At 35.4% G+C, this 21,916-nt stretch overlaps 1 protein-coding gene across 8 annotated transcripts in view; it reads left to right on the top strand.

Annotated features, from left to right (window-relative positions):
* UBE3D (ubiquitin protein ligase E3D) overlaps positions 1-21,916 on the top strand; it is a 240,776-nt gene that overhangs the window by 31,986 nt on the left and 186,874 nt on the right. For all 8 annotated transcript variants that reach the window (XM_047858816.1, XM_047858818.1, XM_047858819.1 and 5 more), the window contains 4 exons: positions 2,642-2,711; positions 10,844-10,913; positions 11,895-12,003; positions 14,833-14,996. In XM_047858816.1, coding sequence (XP_047714772.1) covers positions 2,642-2,711; positions 10,844-10,913; positions 11,895-12,003; positions 14,833-14,996 — 413 coding nt within the window. The remainder of the gene's footprint in view (positions 1-2,641; positions 2,712-10,843; positions 10,914-11,894; positions 12,004-14,832; positions 14,997-21,916) is intronic.

The raw sequence follows: 21,916 nt of genomic DNA, 5'->3' as shown, positions 1-21,916 counted from the left end.
TTGAAAGACAAAGCAAAATGTGCCGTAAGAGCAATTATAAATGAAATACATAATGGAGCACCTGATGAACATTTTCTTGCTTTGAATAGAAGATCTTCTCAAGCATTGCTACTCCAATACTCCATATTAGTTTTTAGTAAAGCCTTTAGTTTTTGGTAAGATTTAATGAGGATGGTTTGATTTAACTGGTACAAAATAGGATCTTTGAAAAAGTGTCTTAAGACCAATTTGGAGCCATACAGATAGATTTTATTGTAAGAAAGCATGAAACTGCCCAAATGTCAAAGTTTCAGTTGAGCATATCTGCTTTCTGAGCTTCCTGTATCCTTTAAAAAGAATTTTTTTTTTTAATTTTTATTTTTGAGAGAAAGAGGCAGCGTGAGCAGGGGAGGACCAGAGAGGGAGACACAGAGTCCAAAGCAGGCTTCAGGCTCTGGGCTGTCAGCACAGAGCCCGATGCAGGACTTGAATTCATGGACTGCGAGATCATGACCTTAACCGACTGAGCCAGTTAGGTGACCCTATTTCATTTTGTTTAAAAAAAAAAAAAATGCAGGCCATAACCCATTGAAGTGATTCTGTGAATTAGTTTGGAAAACACTTGGTGTAGTGCTTAGAAGCATAAGTTTTAGCATCTAAGGGGTCTAGATTAAAATATCAGCTCTATCAGTTATTAGCACATCCATGGAACTCAGTTTAAATGTGCTTCTTATACAGTTTTTCAGAAAATATTTATTTATGCTAAGGAAAATATAATTGTACTCAAACTTACCCTAATCAGTTAAGATTCCTCAGATCAATACATATATCCCACATCAGGAAGACACTCTTCCTTTCTTAGACCAGCAATTTAGTCTGCCCTTTCCTAGGAAAGATGACCTAGGTGGCCAGAGTTGCAGAAATTCCTTCTCCCCGCCCACTTTTACGTGACGTCTGCCATGTTGCAGTGTGTCTATGTGAGAGGAATGTTACATGGTTTTAACAAAGGTATTGCTATGGATGTGAAAAAAGCATATTTTTTGGTAGATTCTTAATATGCAGTTGTTGTCCAGTAAAACGCAAAAAATTGGTCTCTTTGTGGGAGGATATGGGTTTTCAGCCTGTTCCTTGAATGACATGTGCCCAAACTATGTTTTGTTTATGTAACATTCCACCTGGCAGTCAACATGAGCCTGGGACAGTGCTTTATAACACTCCCTTTTAAATACTAATAAACAACACTAATGAGTAGAACACTACTATTTACTACCTTAAACGGGTGAGGAAACCAAAACAGGTTAATTAACTTGCTCAAGGTTATGTGTGTAATAAATAGCAGGACTGGGATGTAAACCTGGGAAGTCTGGCCCCAGACTCAGGGCTCTTAACCACCATGCTACTGCTTCTAACATAATCTCATATAAAAAACTAAAAATCAGTTTTTTTAAAAAAAATTGAGGTATAATTGACATATAACATTATATTACTTTTAGGTATATAATCCCATATATGTATATGTTGTAGAATTGTGCATATTGTACGTTGTACATAGAATGTATATATTATAGAATTAGATGGATGCTAGCAATTTTAATCTGCATCCCAAATGATGAATTTGGAGTTTTACAGTTTAAGAATGCTTCAGGAATTTCTCTGAGAGCACTATCCAGTTTTTCCAATTATAATGAATATCTTAAGTAGAAAAATGTGTTATATGAATGTGTTAAATTTATTTATTTTTTAAAAAATTTTTAATGTTTTTATTTATTTTTTGAGAGAGAGAGAGAGAGAGAGAGAGAGAGAGAGAGACAACTGAGAGAAATGAAGACAGAATCCGAAGCAGCCTCCAGGCTCTGAGCTGTCAGCACAGAGCCTGACGTGGGACTTTAACCCATGAACCATTAGATCATGACCTGAGCCAAAGTTGGAATGACTGAGCCACCCAGGCACCCCAAATGTGTTAAAAAAAATTTTTTTTAATTTTAAGTTTATTTACTTATTTTGAGAGAGAGAGCACAAGCAGGGTAGAGGCAGAGAGAGAGAGGAGAGAGAGGATGCCAAGCAGGCTCTGTGTGTCAGTCCCGAGCCCCATGAGGGTCTCAAACTCACTGTCCTTGAGATCATGACCTGAGCCAAAGGCAGCTGCTTAACTGACTGAGCCACCCAGTTACCCTGGTTACATATTTTTGACTTCTGGTGAGGGCCTATGAATTATAGATTACTTTTACGTAAGTTACACTGGACTAGAAATCAAAATAATGGCTCTAATTTTTGATTCTCCTGTTTGCAGACACATGAATTAGAACAAGTCACCTACTCTCTCTGCCTTTGTTGCCTGCCATCTACTCATTCTAAATGATAATGTGTATTTGGAAGTACATTTTAGAAATGTAAAGTGCTTCTTTTTCGAATTATTTACAACAGATTATCAAGAAGTGGTTAGGTTTGGAAAAATCAGTGTGTTCATTATTCTGTCTTTAGATCTGAAAAAAAAATCTCTGTGCATGTGAATTATGCATACAAGCTAAATGTGTTCTCAGTATTTAGTAGAGGGCAAAATAAAATGTAAAGTTCAAAGTATACTCTAGAGACTATGTTAAAATTATATATTCCTTTTAAGAAAAGCTGAATGACATTTAAATGACATTTTTCTGTTCTACAGAAACCAAAGGCAAATACCAAAGTAATTTGTAAGCGTTGCAAGGTAATGTTGGGAGAGACCATGTCATCAGGTAAGAATTTCATAAGAAAAAAGCCAAAATGATTGCCGCCTTATTAAAAACGAGTAGAAGGAGATTTTATAGGAAATCTATGTGAAAGATAGATAACTAATATGTGTTGTAAAATTGATGATTTTTAGAATAGAAATCAAGTAACATGTCATCAAATATGCCAAGAAGTTTGTGTATTTTGACCTTTATAAGTACATAGTATTGAGTTTTAAACTTAGGTTGGGTCATTTTCAATATTTCATATCCTCTTAGTGGATATAAAACTACAGTATAAAGTTTGTCCTTGGGTCTTTCTTAAAGAATATCAGGGCTTTTTTCTCAGTACAACTCCTCAGTCAGAATTGTTGGTTGCTAGAGATGATGAAGAAGTTTTCTTGGCTGCCATCTGCCTTAGGGCTGTATTTTGGGCTGGGGGTTGAAAGAGAACTTTTGAAATGGAAGAAAACATATTCTGAGTTTCGTGCTCTGTTCCTATTCTCTTCCCGATAATTATATTTATATAAAGTCTATGTTAAATCACTTTCAAATATAATAAAATCATGATAATTAAATTGCATTACTATTTTTTTTTAATGTTTATTCATTTTTGAAAGAGAGACAAAGTGTGAGCAGGGGGGGAGCAGAGAGAGAGAGGGAGATAGAATCTGAAGCAGGCCCTAGGATTTGAAAATGTCTGGAGAGCTACAACATGCTGCATTAGCTTTATGGATGACAAATAATTGTTTTTAATACAATTAATTAGAAATGTAAGTAAAGCTAGTGCACCTAAAGAAGGCAGATGGTAGTGTTGTTTGTTTCTTAAAATCATCAGAATCTTGTAAGTAGTTGACTTGCTCAGAGTGAACAGAAAAGAAAGCATGAGCAGTGGTAAAGGATGCCATCCCCAATGTCACTTTGGAGAATGAAAGCAAGCCCTTTAAGCAACAACTTAGGAAGTTTTAAGGTTTCCCGTCAAATTAGGCAAATTGATTTTTTTTTATAATTTTTATTTATTTTTTATTTATCTTAGAGAAAGAAGAGAGAGACAGAGTATGAGCAGAGGAGGGACAGAGAGAGAAAGAGACACAGAATCTGAAGTAGGCTCCTGGCTCTGAGCTGTCAGGAGAGATCCTGATGCGGGGCTCGAACTCAAGGAGCGTGAGATCATGACCTGAGTCGAAGTTGGCCCTCAACGAACTGAGCCACCCAGGCGCCCCGATTTTTTTTTATTCTTTTCTCTTGTCCCTGAAGCCCAGTTAAAATGTCAGTTAAGGAATAAAAAATATGTATATCCACAGAGACCATGAGAAATTGAGAGGAAGTGACAGTAATGTAAACAAGAGATATAAGCAGACATTTTTGGAAACTGTAAAGCTGAGAGGTGTGGGAACACACTTGGCAGTGTGGAGGAAGCTGCTGTCTCAGTGTCTGCAGATCATCTGAGTGAGGAGTGAGCCAGTACTCACGGTAGAGCCTCAGAGCTGGTCAGAATTTGGAGGCAACAGGTAGCAGGGAAAGCAGTCTGAGACAAGGGGCTGGAGGAAGGATGGTTAATTCAAAAATTTTATATGGAGCTGTAAAACTCCTAAGATTCCTGTATTTGCAACTTGCTTATATCTCAAGGTAGGAGATTAGAGGACTCTTTTCTTGGAAAATGAAAGAATACCAATCAGAGAAGAGATTTGCAGATACTCTTTTAGGGGTCATTCAACAGTAAAATGAGCCTAGATCTAGCCATCCTACAGTCAACAAGCCTTGTACCTACATGTCAGAGTTTCCTGTCAGTATTTTTTTATTTATACTTAAATATGAATGGATTGCTGAGAATCAAAAAATATTAGAGCAAACCTCCAACTAAGAGACTGAAGTAAATAATCAAGTAAACAGTATAAAGCACCAAGAAAAACAAATTAATGTATAAAACAGAAGAAAATCTTGAACAAAAATAATGTTCTTAGAGAAATGAAATAATATTGTCTCCATAATTCAGAGAATATAGAATTAAAGATGTGACTGCTTAAAAAAAGTAATGAAAGGACTAAAAGATAAAATTAAGGAACTATCTTATCTCCTAAATCAGAACCAAAAGTCAGATATTGAAGATTGGAAAGGAATTGTGGGAAAAAACCATCATGTAAGTTTCCTGAGGATAGAGATATTGTCTATCTCATTTATCACTATAACCTCAGCATTAAAACAATATCTGGCACATAGTGGGTACCCAATAAATATTTATTGAATGAATGAATGAATGGAGACTTTTAGGATATTCAACATCTAACTAATAGAAATTCTAGAAAGAAAGAATATAGACAACAGAGTTTAGGAAATTATCAAAGAACAGAAATACTAAAAACACATTACAAGGCTATTTTCCAGAGCTGGGGCTTCAGTTTCTCAACTGAAGGGGCCCACTACATGTCCAGTATGATGAATGGGATGGGAGGGCAGCTACCCAAAGCTGCATCATTGAGTAATTTCTGAATACCAAGGAAGAAGTTTCCAAAGGAAAAAAAAAAAAAAAACAACAAGTAGTGAACAAAGGGTTAGAAATTAGAATGGCATTGAACTCTTTTTTTTAGTTTATTTATTTTGAGAGAGAGAGAGCATGTGCGCAGGGGAGGGGCAGAGAGAGAGAGGCAAAGAGAGAATCCCAAGCAGGTTCTGTGCTGTCAGCAGAGCCGACATGGGACTCGATCCCATGAACAATGAGATTATGACCTGAGCCTAAATCAAGAGTCAGACACTCAACTGACTGAGCCATCCAGGTGCCCCAAGAATGGCATTGAACTCTTAATATCATTTTTGAAAGCTAGAAGACAATGAAGCAATGCCTTCATAATTTAGAAGGAAAAAATATTTTTAATCCATAATTCTGTCACAAACTATCAATCAAGTATGAAGATCACACATAGACCTCAAATGTACATTTTCCTTAGGAATGTGATATAGGGTATATCTCACCAAAACTAAGGATTTAACCTCGAGAGAGAAGACATTGGTTTTGGGAAACATTATCTAACACAGATAAGGGAATCTCAGAGTGAGGGACACACAGCAGGCCTAGAGAGTAACAGCCTGGATTGAAACAAAAGGAGAGAAGATTGCAATAAACATGTTTTCAGTTACAAAATGAAACTGATACATTCTCTGACGTGTATGACCACATGTAACAGTCTTGAGATAAGCCATTCTATCATATGGGAAGAATTAGCTAAAGGTGCTTGGAAAACTAATCCAATGAAAAAGAAGTTATGCACTACAGGAAAGCAGAAGGTTGAACAAGAAAGGAAACATTTCCATGGTATTATAGCCATAATAACGTGAAGTTCAAAGATTTTGGAAGCAAAAGGCTAAAGACAGGCTGAGATGATAAGCTTTTCACACAGTTCTGGCTGACTGCTAAATGCACATAATAGATGCCAGAGCATCTAATAAGAATTGAAAGCTTGGGGAGACGTGCACATTTTCCCATGCCTTTAATTTCATTTCTCAGTCGATAACACAATTGGGCAGCAGAAGGTAAAAACCTTAATGGCTTGAAGTATTTAAGCAAAACATCTCCCCAAATCTGCTGACAGCTGAACTATGAAGGTATAGTGGATACTTCCTAGGGAGCCAGGCTACATAAAATAAAACTGAGCAGAAACATTAGTGGCTACACACTGTGGGGAGACATATTTCATAGTTTGAGCCCAGGTTAGTTAATTGACTATTATACTTATCAGCCAACAATCCTTGAAAGAACAAAACAAAATCCAGGATAGCGACGGTATATTACATACAATGTCCTACTTCCATTTAGAAATTACTAGACATGCAAAGAAGCAGAAAAGAGTGATTGATACTCAAAGAAAAAACAGGACTCAATAAACAGGTGATGAGTAAGCACAAATATTCGACTTAGTAGACAAAGATGTTGAAGTAGCTGTTATAAATATGGCAAAGAGTTAAAAACCTCTTGAGTGAACTAATAGCAAATCTCAACAAATTGGAAACTTCAAAGAGAAAATCATTGGTAATTACAGAGCTCAAAAGTACAGTAAGTAAAAAATTTACTAGGTTAGCTGTACTACATATTTTAGATGGCAGAAGAAAAAATATAATCATTGAACTTGAAGGTATATTAATAGAAATTCACCTATCCAAAGAACAGAGAGAAAAAGTTCTGAATCAAAATGATCAGGACCTCAGATATTTGTGGGACAATATCAAGTGCTTCGGTAGATGTGTAAATGGAGTCTCGGGGTGAGAAGGAAAAAAATAAGTCAGGACAAAAAAAATTGTGGAAAAAAATGGCTGAAGTCTTGGCAACTTTGGTGAAAAATACTAACTTTTAGATCCAAGAATTGCAATGAAAAGTAGGGTAAACACAAAGGACACCTCGCCCAGCCACATTGTAGTCAGACTAATAGAAGCCAAAGATGAAGAGAGAATCTTGAAAGTACAAAACATCTCTTACAGGGATTTCATGATACAATTAAGGCTGACTTTTTACGGAAATATGACAGCCAGGAGACACTAAAATGAGATATTCAAATGCTGGGGGTGGGGAGAAAAACATTAAAAAAAAAAAAAAACAACTGTCAACTAACAATTCTACATCAAGCAAAACTGTCCTTCAAAAAATGAAGGCAAAATAAGGACATTTTCATATAAATAGATGGAAGTTATGCATTACTTGCAGACCTTTTCTACAAAAAATGATAAAGTTCTTCAAGCTGAAGTAAAAGATAGCAAAGGTAATTGGAATCCACAGGAAGAAATGAAGAGCAAGATAAATAGAAAATATGTGGGTAAATTACCACAAAAGTAAACTCAAAAGTTAGCACAAAATTGAAGTCACCTTTTCAATACATTGTGCCAATTCTCTAAAATTAGAACTTTTATTTTGATTGCTTTGAGAAATAAAGGTATAAAGACTACACAAAAAGGGAACCTAGTAGAGTATTCTCTGCACAAAAATTGGAGGCCCTAAAGACCCATACCCTTACTGTGGAGGTGAATCAGAAGTGGAACAGCCCTGTGGAATTACAGACAGGTCCTATCAGTCCTTTGGCACTTTAGGGAATTTCAAGTCTTGAACTTGGTTAGTCTGCTGTGGGCTAGCCATAACACCTTGTGCCTGCCAAAAATCAAATGCATATCACGTCCGGAGGAAAATACCTTCATTGTAAAACTCAGAATACCACAAATAATTTGTCAAGTACAGTGTTCACCATGCAACCAAAGATAAATAAACATACAAGTAGACTAGACTTTCATCAACAAGAACTAACAAAAATAGCGAACAACAGAAACAGACTTCTGTTACTGGAATTCTCAGACATAAACTGGAACAGTCATGCTTTCTATATTTATAAGAGAGGTTTGAAGGTATCCAAAGGAAAAGGCGACAACAGCAAGCATATTTGGTAAAGATCTATAATGGAATTTCTAAAAAATATATAACTGAAATTTAGAATTTGGTGGAGGTTTTAATGGCAGATTAGGTACAAATTAGAGAAAGAATTAATGAATAGACAATTGAGAAGAAAAATCTGGAAGCCAGCACAGAGAGACAAGGCAAAAAATATGGGAGAAAGTAAGACATAAAACATACACTGAGAAGATCTAACATATGATTTGTTTGGTTATTTTTTATTTAAATTCCAGTTAACATATAGTGTAATACTATTTTCAGGTGTACAATTAAATGATTCAGCACTTACATACAATATCTGGTGCTCATCACAGCAGGTACACTCCTTAATCCCCCTCATTTAGCCCATCCCCCTCTCCTCTGGTAACCATCAGTTTGTTCTCTATAATTAAGAGCCTGTTTCTTGGTTTTCCTTTCTTTTTTTTTCCTTAGGATCATTTGTTTTGTTTCTTAAATTCACATGAGTCAAATCATATGGTATTTGTCTTTCTCTGACTGACTTACTTTGCTTAGCACAATACTCTCTAGCTCCATCCACGTCATTGCAAATGACAAGATTTCATTCTTTTTTATGGCTGAGTAATATTCCGTGTGTGTGTGTGTGTGTGTGTGTGTGTGTGTGTGTGTGTGCGCGCGCGCGCGCGCAAGCATTCACCAGTCAATTGATTTGGGGGCTCTTTCCATAATTTGGCTTTTGTTGATAATGCTGCTATAAACATTGGGTTGCATGTGCCCCTTTGAGTTAGTATTTTTGTATTCTTTGAGTAAATACCTAGTGGTCCAATTGCTGAATCATAGGGTAGTTCTGTTTTTAACTTTTTGAGGAATCTCCATACTCTAACAGCGTATGTTTAATCAGACTTCTGGAAGGGAAAGAAATAGAATGGAGCATGGACAATATTTGAAGAGATAATTGCTAAGAATTTTACAAAAGTGATGAAAAACAGTCTACAAATTGAGGAGGTCCAATGAATTCTAATTAAATGGGGCCCAAGGAAGATAAATAAAAAGAAGTCTATAACTGGACATATCTGAGTGATACTGCAAACAACTAAACAAAAACCAGAACATCTTAAAAACAAAGAAAAGTGACAGATCACTCTCAAAGGAACAATAGTAATGGAAGATGGAAGACAATGGAATGAATGCCAATATGTACAAAGGTTAAAAACTGTTAACCTAGGATTTTACATGATGAAAATGTCTTGATAGGAAAGAATCAAGACAAAGATAAATATATTTTCTGACAAACACTATAATAATTCGTTTCTACTGGTTTGTTTTTTATTAAAAGAAATTCTACTTGTAGAAGAATAGAATTCTACCTGTAGAAGGTAAAAGAAAATGATCCCAGATAGAAGGTGTAAGTTCAAGAAGGTTTGGTAAAGAAAAGTGGTAAATATGTGGGAGACATTAAGTGGACGCTAACTGCATAAGGCAATAATAATAATACCTTGTAGGATTAAAATTGTAGAATTAAATTATATTTTAACAGCGGCTGGGATGAAAGGGCTCACTTCATAATGTTAAAAGGTTCATTTTTGTATCTAATAACATGACTTCAAAATAGTAAAGTGAAAATTGAACTTAAAGAAGAAATAGATAAATGCATCATGATGGCTCATATGTTAAACTATCTATTGATTTTCTTGCCTTTTTTTGTGTATTACATTGAAAAATTGAAAACATTTTCAGACAATGTACTGAGAATGCTTTCCCATCTTATTAAAACAATTAAAAATTGTTTGGCACACCATTTTTAATGCCTGCATAGCATTCTCTTCCTTAAATGTATAATTGTTTAGCCCAACCAGTTTCAATTTTTAAACAACTTATTTTCAGTTTAATTAATGAGCTTATTTACAGATAAATTTTTATAGATATGAATATTTCTTTGAGATAAGTTCTCAGATGTTTAATGATGGTATCAAAATATATTTAAGGTCTTCGTCAAGTGGCTTTCCAGAAATCTATCGTTTGCAATTCTGACAGTAATATGTGAATAAGTGCACCCACTTCTCCATATTTTCCTCATTGCTGCATTTTATCATTTAAAAATATTTATTTGATGCTAAAGAATATCTCCTTTTAATTTGTATTCCTTCATTATTAGTAAAAATAAACATTTTTTTTCGTGGATTTTGTAAAAAATTCAGAATGGTTATGTTTATATTCATTTCTGTAAGATATTTAGTTTACTGTTTAAATTTTTCTGTAAACTAATCAGATAACCAGATTTGTTGGAAATTATACATTAGTAGACTCAGTGAGATTCTGGGAAATACTCATGTGAGGTTCACAGCATTTTTGCATGGGCTTTGGGACACCATGATGAAAAAGCCTTTTTCAATGACTCCTAGATTTGTGACTACTCCATAGAAACGAGGAAACTAGATGACTACTTTCTACATAAGTGGGCTATGACTGTGATGTGACTGAGTTTTCTACCTTCTGTGTGTGTAAACAGAGTGTCCTTGCACCAGATTCACTTGGGCCATGACCTGCTGAAATATCGAGCCCTCTCAAGTCTCAGGACTCTCTCCTTGTAGTCATCAATGCTTTCTCATCTTAATTACTAAGTCATTTGGGGAAAAGTTTTACTGAATGTTAATTTTATCAGTATACATACTGAATATTCAATTTGGGATGTCATACTTAGGGACCAACATGTCCACAATAAAAATGTTAGTACAATGGGAAGATTTTTAATTTTCTTATTTTTTGTTTCTAGAAACCACCAAGTTTTATATGACAGAGATAATTATTCAGCCATCTGAAAGAAATTTTCCCATCATACCAAGGTATAAATAGCAAATTAAGTTTATTCTGTAATTTTAAATGTGGAGAATGATAGGTACAATTGATTATTTGGGAATTCATTTTTATTTATACCTCCCTATTGGGGAAAAAAATAAAAACCCTTGAGAAAGGCTTTTAGACAGTTGAAGCAAACCACACATATACAAGATTTGAAGATTCATTTATGGCTTGCTTACAAATTGGCATAAACAAATGTGCTTATATTAACATCTTCAAATTCTGAAAGCTTTTTGTGCTGCTTTCTATTTGCCAGATATCCAAGTTCTTACAACCTAATCACTAATAGGTTTTGAATAATTGTTTCTGTTTTAATTTGACTTATTTAAAATGTGAAGCGTGGGTCAGTTTTCAAACAACTCCTGTGTTTTTTTTTAAAATGTTACTTAGCCACTAAATCCACTAGTGTTTTCTTTCTTGGAATCTTTTTAGTTTGCAAACAGAAGTTAATTATAGCATATCTTTCAATTCATTTATGGATATCTGAAAATTATGGCAATCTGATTTTAACCTTAAAATTTATCCTCCTGTAAATACTTTGATTCTGTACCTCACCTCTGACTTTTTGAGGGGGTCCAAATGGAAATCATTGTAGATGTCTAACGTTTGGGAGGAAACATCTCGCCTTCTTTTTTAACTCACTTTTTAATGTGCTATAGCACAAGTGGAATATTAACATGTCTAATACAGTATTTTTTTTATTCAGTCAGGGAATAGTTAGGTTCAGGGTGGGAAATGTATTAAGGATTGGAGAATAGGTTATAAGAAGACTGGAGCAAACACAAATACATTAAAATATATTAAAATCCACATTAGCACAGCCTGTGAAGGAATGAGCAGCATATAGAAAAGTCTGGCTGCACACGCCTCTGCCTTTTAGGTACCCTGTGGGTATTTTTGGCTCCTCTTGCCAGTGAGAGTTATTATGAGAGGCACATTGTGAAAATTGATTTCTGTTCAAACAGGTCCCAGTTTGTACAGAGTGTTATCGCCCAGTGTCTGGTGGAACTCTCCACTGCTAGAAGCACTTTTAGATTCACTATTCAAGGTCATGATGGCAAAGTGTACATCTTGGTAAGATGTTATTTCTCCCATCTTTCTGTAGCCTGGTTATCCAGGATCTCAGAAATTCTTTAGTCTTGCCATTCTCTTTTCTTAATTCTCAGGTCTAGAAAATAAACGATCAAATACTGAATTTGTAATATCCATTGAATTCCCAAACCAAACTCAATGACAAAAGAGCAAGTGGCTTTATGTGCTAGGTACTAGGGATATAGAGAAAAATAAAACCTGAAACCTGCTCACACCACAAAATAAAGTTTTTCACTCTAAGTTGTTAATGACTTTTCTTGGTCAGTATAACACAGTTCTGTCTCTGTCACTTTTTTCCCCCTATTGATTGTTCCGTTTTTCCTTTTTGATACTCTTATGTTTAAAATATATTCTGTTGCTCCTGTTTTTATATATATGTGTGTATGTGGTAAGAACACTTCATGTGAGATCCACCCTCTTCATAGATTTTTAAGTGCATGCTAACAGTATTGTTAATTATAGGCACAATATAATACGCAGATCTGTAGTACTTATTCGTCTTGCCTAACTTTATACTCTTTTCATTAGCAGTTCTCCATTTCTCCCTCCTTCCAGCCTTTGGCAGCCATCATTCTACTCTCTGCTTCTATCTGTTGGACTGTTTTAGGTTCCTTATGTAAGTGGAATCCGGCAGTACTGTCCTTCGGTGTCTGGCTTATTTTACTTGGCATACTGTCCTCAAAGTTCATCTGTGTTGTTGGATATTACAAGGTTTCCTTCTTTTTTAAGGCTGAGTAACCCATTGTATGTATGCAGCACATTTGTTTTATCCATTCATCTGTTGATGGTCATTTAGATTGTTTCCGCATCTTGGCTGTTGTAAATGGTGCTGCAGTGAACACAGGGGTGCAGATACCTCTTTGAGATCCTGATGTTAACACATTGATGTTTGAGAAGGAGTGGCAAGTTTGGGATAAGAGGCCCTGCAGTTAACAGAATCCTTTCCTTCATGTACCACAAGCATCTACTATTATACTGTTGCTGTTAGAAATAATGGTCTGCAGAAAAGAATTTGGACCACTTATATGAGAATCTTAAGGCCCAAGTCTCTTTTCTGCCTCCATATCTATTTTATTCAACCAGTAAACATATATTGAACATTTCTTATTATAAAGGCACTGTTCTAGGTGTTGAGGGTAGAGCAAAAAATGCCATTAAGGAACTCTCAAGCTAATAGGGAAACATGGTAGCTGGAAGGAGGCAGGGGGTTAGGTTGTTGTTAGGTGTGGCTTCGTAGCTGGCCATCCATTATGGGGACCCCATGCTTCTCTGACTCAGATAATTTCTACCAAAACTAAAATACTTTTTGACTGAAGTTAATACTGAGTATGCCTGATAGTCATAGTCTGAAATTAGTTTTAATTTTCTTTTACTGTAAGGTTTTCAAGTTAAAACTCAGGAATAGGAACTTTTAAAATCTACTACTAATATAATATTTAAATTCAAAAACTGTCTTTGTTATAAAAGTAATACATTCTTGAAACAGACAGTGTGAAGAATGTGGCAGTGGTATTCCTCCACCTTGTCTTCTCTCCTGTCTTGCTATATCATAGTATTTGAAGGTAAAAATTATTAATTTGGTATGTGTACTTCCAACATTTCCCCCCATCCATATATGACTACATGTTCATACACTCACATTTTGCTTTTGTTTGTAAAACATACCAGAATCATACGATGAGCATTTTTCTTCAATATGTTTACTCCACACAGCAGTGTATCATAAGGATTGTTTCTTATTAGTGTAAATGTAGATCAGCGTCTTTAAGGTCTAGAATTCCAGTGTGTGGCTGTTAAAGACAGTGCAGCAATGAAAGTGATCTTCGCATGTGTATTTTAGCACTTCTTTAGAAACAGACCTTTTTAATCTAATACGGTATTAGAATTTGTGTATTTTAAATTGATAATTATCATCCTCCAGAGAAGCTGTATTAATTTATCCCGTATAGTGAGGCATTCTTGGTACCCAGATCCCCTTTACTCAGGCTGATAGACCCATTTCCCAGCTGCTGAGAGGTATGGACTGCTAATGGCACTCAGCTGCCTCTTCTCCAGAGACTTGCCCTTATGTGACAGATGTCACCTTGTTCAGAAAGTTACCTCTTCCCACCCCTGCTCTGGTCCGCCTACTGCCATTGATTTGACCCTGTTGTGCAAAAAGAAGGGGCCTCCTGTCTGAAGGTGGGACAGATTTTGTGGGTGGGATTCTTGCTTCAGAGCTCCCCATGGGGTAAGGCTGCAGCCAGACCCCTGCTGAGCTCCTCAATGAACAGCAGGCATCCAAATCCCAAAACACTCTTCTGCCAGCAGTCCAGACCCCTCTTCTGAACTGGATGGTGCCATCTTGTTGTACTTGCAAATCTGATAAGTGGAAAAGGGTGGCAGATGATTTTCACATTTCCTTATTACTAGTTATATTAACATTTTTATATGTTTATCACTTATTCCTTCTGTTAATTCTGTACATATTCTTTGCCTTTATTTCTGTTGGGCTGTTTTTGCCCCCTTATTGTTTCCTGGGAGCTGTATATATTATAGATAATACCTTTGTTATATACTATTAAATAGTTTCTCCTAGTTGGTTGTCTCTCTCTCTTTTTTCTTTTTTTAACTTTTATAATCTCAGTGACTCTACCAGATGTTATACTTTGAAAGACTTACCGTACTTAAAAATTATATACATGGTTCTCCTGTATTATTTTCTGGTATTTTATAGTTTTATTTGTGTTTTGTTTTTTAGTGATGGTATGAAATATGATAATGAGTGATAATGATATCCTTATACTTGGACTTTTCTCTCCGTATCTTTAGCTATGGCTTTTAAACTCAGACAGTTTGGTGATTGAATCTTTGGGAAGTTCCAGAGGTATCACAAAATTCCCTCTGTTGGAAGACATCTTAAAGGCAGATTCCAGTTCTGCCTGGAATGCTGTCAAGGTCCTCTACCAGCCATGTGTCAAAAGCAGGAATGAAAAGTAAGTTGTGTGTTTGTTTTCTCATTCTACATTGTTTAGTTTCTTTTGCCATGTGGTGTTGAGAAATTAATGAATTAAATGGTACTATGCCACTTCCCTATTTGAAGCTTCTAGGAGTTGTACTGCTAAATGTTATGCTTTCAAGTAGATTGAATTATTACAGATGATTCATGCTAATGTGTACAAAGCTTGCTTTTACTGAAAATAATTGGTCTTTTTCTTGTAATCTCAGCTGTCTATGCATATGGCTGTAGTACTTAATCAGGCATCAAAAGCTATGAATATTTACTGATAAGCACTTTCCAGGCATTGGGGATGCAATGGTGAAAAAAACCTAGTCCTTTCTTCCTGGGATTGTCATTCTAATGGGGGGAAGGAAGACCATAAACAAAAGAGGCATAACACCATGGACCAATGTGGCCTTGTGACTTGTGGCTACTGCTAAAGAGTCAGGCACTCATCTGAGGGCTTCTAGCTCATTTAAGCCTAACAACAACCCTGTGGGGTAGGTACTATTATCACAAAATACAGGTGTTAAATTACTCTCCTGAAATACAAAGCAAGGTAAAGTAGTTGAGGAGGAGTAGGATGGGTGTAGGAGGTTGTCATTTTATGTTGAAAAGTCAAGGATGTTTCCTAAGATGATATTTAAGTGGAAAACTTGAAGTGAAGGAGTGAGCTTTATCTGAGAGAGCAGTGTTCCTGGCAGAGAGAACAGATTGAAGTTTATACTTGTCCTGTACTCTCCAATGGGTTTGATCAAATTTGTACTAAGAACAGAAAGATGCCAGTTGTTTTCTAGGAAGTAAATACGAAATTTTGAAAAATTGCTCACCTTTTTTTTTTTTTTTTGGATTATATAAGCAGTACCAGTCATAAAATATTTAAACAGTTGAGACATACATAAAGTAAAATGTGAAAGTTCTCCATCATGCCCCTTTCTGGAAGTAAAAGTATGTTGTATATTCTTCAATTCCTTTTTCTATTTATTTTTCATCTTAACATAATTTGGAAGATACATGTGTATTTTTTACACTTAAAAAGAAAGCAACACTGTGTCCTGGGAGATTCTTTACAAGTCAGTGCTTTGCATTTTATGTAATGGGTGTACTATAAATAATTTAACTGTTTTTCTGTTGATAGATACTTGGGTTATTACCATTTTGCTGCTATAAGTAACATTTCATTGTGTGTCGTTATACAAATTTGGTTTGTAATTATGTGTACTTTTTTTATGAGGGATTTCTAGAAGTAGAATTGCTGAAGCAATGGTACAACATTTAAAATTTTGATAGATAATACTAGTTACTTTGTAAAAAGGCATTGCAAATTTATATTCCTACCTGAAGTTTCTATAAGTGCCCATTTGTCTGTAACGTCACCCAAACTGCCATTTAGATTTTTGTCCATCTGATGCCAGTCTAAATGAAACAGGTCAGATATAGATCCTTTTGTTGTTTTGAGGTATGATCAGAGACTCTGGCTTATGCTTTGATGTTTTGGGCACTTTGGTGTGTGTATGTATGTGTGCACGTGTATGGCCTAATACATAGTTACCTTTTAAGCTCTTTGTTGCTTGTATTCTACATTTACTTCTGTGTTTGTGTGTGCCTTTATAGATTTATGTGGATTTATGTGGTGAAGCTTGTTAAAATCTTTTATGTTTTTTATTTATTTGAAATGTGGACTTTTGAGAAGGATGTGTTAAATCACACTATGATTATGAATAAGTTATTTTCTTCTGATTTTGATATCAGTTTTTGCATTGTATATTTTGAAGCTATGTTATTAGGTACATAAATATTTGTGCCATGACAACTTGACTAATTGCATATTTTATCCAGAAGAGATTTTTGCTGTCCTTCTATGTAATGCTATTTTTCCGCTTAATTCCAATTTGCCTGATGTTAATATTGTTATATTTACTTTCCTTTTTTTTTTAATTGCTAATTTGTTATATAATAGTCCCTTCTTACCTGCAGTAAGAGAAAAGACTTTTCCTTAATAAGGTTTTGCATTTCTTCTTTCCTCCCTGTCTCCTGAACTCTGTCCTCTATGTTGAGATCATGTATGATTCTGGTGATGGTGGCAGTTTCTTAGGGAAGTATCAAGCCACTGCCCTGCCCTGACCTATTTGCTTCCCTCTTTTTTTTTTTTTTTAATATATTTTTAAACTTTATTTATTTTGAGAGAGAGAGAGGGGAGGGGTAGAGAGAGAGGGAGAAAGAGAGAGAATCCCAAACAGGCTCCTCACTGTCAGCACAGAGCCTGACACAGAGCCTGAACTCACAAAACTGCAAGATCATGACCTGAGCTGAAATCAAGAGTTGGATGCCTAACCAACTGAGCCGCCCAGGCTCCCCTTGCTTCCCTCTTATGTATCATGGCCATAAGTGGTTTTATATTTTTATTGTATAAGTCCATTTCCATAAAAATATTTGATGTTTTAAAAATATTTACAAATAGTACTGTATAGTATATATCTTTTTACAGTTTGGTTTTTCACTTACTAGTCTTTGTTTCATTGATTTGATGAAATCCGCTCTTTTATGTACTGTTAAAGTTGAACTGTAGTCAATCCTTGAGTATCTGAAAATCTCTTATATGTTATCTCTCTGAAAACCTATAGGATTTCTCTTTATCATTGTTTTTCTAAGATTTCATACAGATGTATCTAAATGTGTTTATTCAAAATGTTCTCTTATGTCACAATCTGTTCTGTCTTACAAATGAATTGTTCTCTCAGTATCTGTGATACCAATAATGATACTTCAAGTCTTCTGTTCTCTCTGTTAACTCTTTTCTTTGGGTGTTAACTCTCCTCTCTTTGAAAACGTTCCTTGTGTTCCTAACTTTGCTTTACGGTGTTACTTTCTGCACATGTTTGATAATTCCACTAGAATTCATGTGCTAGGATGTATACTCCTTGTGAACCAGGACCTTGTGCGTCTTGCTCCTTACTACATCTAAGTGAGTTCTTGTAGAAGTTCTCAGTATAGAAAATTTGTGGTCACATTTAACAAAACATTTGTCAAATGAATGATACATCATTTTCTGCTTATTTTTATATTTGATAATTGCTGTTCCTCTGTTGGTAACTGCCTTTATGGATTTGTGAAAGAGAACTCTAAGGATATACCAGTTTGGTTGTGACAGTTTGTCTTTTGACAACTTTTGGGTGCTAAGAAAAAGGAAGCGGTGGTAGACTAAGTTACTGTGATGAACCTTATATTCATTATCATGAAGAATCTTTACACTGCCTGTTTTGAGTTGTGTGACAGAGATTCGATGCACTGTCTCATTATTTCGCTCATTCCTAACAAATTACCATGACACTGGAAATACAATGACTATAGTCAGCTGTGTTCTGTATTTGATTAGTGGACTTTTTTTTTCCTTTGTTAACTTTGTATGTCATGTCTTAGGGATATAATAAATGAGTTTGATGACTTCAGTTTGCCTGTTGTGTATAACTGCTTTTGTTTTCTTCTTCTACTGTTTGATTCTTTATCCCCCAAAGGTAGGAGGGGAACTTCACAAGTTGGGTAAGCATTCTGCTAGTTACTTGCTTTTGTCTTTCAAGGACGTTGTCTTTTAAGAGACATTAGTTTCTTTCTTTGGGGGCATTACTGAGCAAACCGTAGATTCCCTGGCATATTTTTGGCATGTGGGGTGGTGCATTAACTATTTTAGTCCAATTGGTTGCAATTTTTTTTTTTTTAGTGGAAGTGTGGATTGCCAGATGGCAGTCTAAAAGAGGAAAATAGCAAATGTAACTATGGTTTTAGTTCCTTGAGGACACACACAAAAAGTGGCAAGTAACATATTTAGAATGTTCTTTCTTTCTAGCAATAGGACACACATGTCTCTTGACATTTTGAAGTCTATTGTTTTTATCCCCGTAGCCCTTGCCCACAATTATCTTACAGCTTATATTGTTTAGTTTGTATATCAGAATTTAGATCATAAATATTAACTTTTTAGCTTTGGACCACCCTATATTAACTACTTCTGCAGTTTGTGCTAAATCATCAATTCATCCATGGCCTCCTATTTTCTAGAATGGGAGTCATTTTGCCCCTGAGGGGATATTTGGCAATGTCTGGGACATTTTTGATTGTCACAACTTGAGGGGCTACTAGAATCTAGTAGGTAAAGCCTAGGATGCTCTTAAACATCCTACAATGCCTCAGAGAGCCTCAACAACAAAGAATGATCCAGCCCCAAATGTTAGTAGTGCCAACGTTGAAAAACCCTGTTGTGGATTATCTCCTGAAACCCAGCTGTGTCTACCTTTTCCCTCTGGGTGGCACAGCCCACTAGTTTCTGGAAATTTTTTTTAGGCCAGCAAATAAGAGAAATTTTACTGCAGCGTGAGCCCAAACCTCTATAATCCCACACGTTAAGTTAGTTAGAGTAAAAAGGAAAGTACAAACCTAACATAAATGTTTATTGTTATACTTCGCTCATTTTCTTTAGGGAAATGTGAAAACTAGATTTATTTTTAATTAACAATGATGAAGAATTTTATAGGTTTTAAGTCCTTTGTTCTTATGTCTGTAAGAGAAAAGAATTTAGGGAATGTAATCACTAAGTGCAAAGAAGTGGGCTTTTTTTAAAAGCTAAATTGAATTATCTTCATTGTTTTAAGTCATGAGTCCTATTATTGGTAGTGGATCTTCCCACATTTTCCCACATTTTCCAAAATGAGATCGCCAGAGCTTTTTTATTTTGCAGCTGAAAACTCTATACCCATTAGACAATTCTTTCTCCCTCTACCCCCCAGCCCCTGGTAACCACTATTCTATTTTATGTATTAAAATAAAGTAGAAAATAAAATAAATAAAATAAAATAAAATAAAATAAAATAAAATAAAATAAAATAAAATAAATAAAAATAATTTTAAAAAATAAATTTAAAAAAATAATAAAATAAAAAAATAAAATAAAATAGAGTGTGTTAGTCTGCTACGCCTGTCATAACAAAGTGCCAAAGACTGGATGACTTAAAAACCAGAAACTTATTTTCTCAAAGGCTCTGGTGACTAGAAGTCCAGGATCAAGGTGCCGTCAGGATGGTTTCTGGTAAGGCCTCTCACACGGGCTTGTAGACAACCTCCCTCTCACTGTGTGCACTGCGCATGACCCCTTCCGTTTGTGAGAACAAAGAGAAAGATGAGAGGGGGTGGAGATGGAAGAAGTTCTTGCTTCTCTTCCTCTTCTGATAAGGACAGCAGTTCTATCTGATTAGAGCCCCATTCTTATGACCTCAGTCAATTTAAGTACTCCTTGAAAGGCCCTGTCTCCAAATACAGTCCCATTGGGGGTTAGAGCCCTAACTGTTCATATTCAACATGTGAATTTGTGGAGAACACAATTCAGTTCATAATACTGACCACTTTAGATATTTCATATATGTGGAATCATGGAGTATTGTCTTTTTGTGACTAGTTTATTTCACTTACCATAACGTTGTTAAGGTGGTTCATCTATGTTGTAGCATGTAACAAGATTGCCTTTCTTTTTGAAGTTGAGTATTATTCCATTGAATGCTTTTTGATTATCCATTCATCGCTCAGTGGACATTTGGATTGCTTCTTGTGCATTTTGAACAGTGCGGCAGTGACCTTGGTGTGCAAATATCTCTTGGAGACCCTGCTTTCAATTCTTTTGGATATATACCCAGAGATGGGACTGCTGGATTGAATGGTAGTTCTGTTTTTAATTTTTTGAGGAACCTCCATACTGTTTTCCATGGTAGTTGCAGCATTTTACATTCCCACTAACAGTGGTTCTAATTTCTCCACATTCTTACCAACACATTATTTTCTGTTTCTGGTTTTTTGTTTGTTATTTTTAAGATTTTGTTTTTAAGTAATATTTACACACAACACAGGGCTTGAACTCACAACCCCGAGATCAAGAATTGCATGCTCCACCGACTGAGCCAGCCAGGTGCTCCTGTTTTCTGGTTTTTTAATACTAGCCGTCCACATGGCTGTGAGGTGGTATCTTATTGTGGTTTTGATTGGCATTTCTCTGATGATTAGTGATATTGAGCATCTTTTCATATACTTGTTGGCCATTTTTATATCTCTGGAGAAATGTCTGTTCAAGTTCTTTACCCATTTTTTTAATCAGGTTACTTGATTTTTTTGTTGTTGAATTGTTGGAGTTAATATATTCTGATATTAACTCTTTATTTGACATGTGGCCTGCAAATATTTTTTCTCATTCCATTGCATTTTTTAAGTTTACTTATTTATTTTGAGAGTTGGCGGGGGGGGGGCGGGTGCAGAGAGAGAGGGACAGAGAGAATCCTAAATAGGCTCCACGCTCAGCACAGAGCACGACATGGGGCTTGATCTCACAACTGCAAGATCATGACCTGAACCAATATGAAGAGTCAGATGCTTAACTGACCAAGGCATCCAGGTGCCCCGAGGTCACTTTTTTTATTGCATCTATTGATTGTGTCTTTTGATGCACAAAAGTTTTTAAGTTTAATGTAATTCCATTTAGTTTTACTTTGTTCCCTGTGTTTTCTGTGTCACTTTCATAAAATCATTGCTAAAGTATGGTTAATTGAGGTGTTCATACCTGATGTGTCAGAGACTATCATTGCCTGAGATAAAATTAGGTGATTTTTAGGAGATTTAGAGGCCTTTGTCCTTTTTGATTGATGAAAACATAAACCAAATGTTAATTTATGCTAATTTTATATCTAGCAGAATATATAAGACCTGTTACTTAAAAATTACATAACCTACTAGAACACTTGACATGAATTTATTTGGATAGTGTGTGAATATGATGCTAAAATGAGTGAATGAACAAGTAAGTGAATGAATTGATAAGTGTGTCACCAACTCCTAAAAAGCACTTTATTAAGCCATTTCTATGTCTTCTATGTCTCCACA

The sequence above is a fragment of the Prionailurus viverrinus genome, chromosome B2, assembly GCF_022837055.1.
Source record: "Prionailurus viverrinus isolate Anna chromosome B2, UM_Priviv_1.0, whole genome shotgun sequence".
Taxonomy (NCBI): Eukaryota; Metazoa; Chordata; class Mammalia; order Carnivora; family Felidae; genus Prionailurus; species Prionailurus viverrinus.
Note: the sequence above shows the minus strand (reverse complement) of the source record. Positions and strands in the feature narration are given on the sequence as shown.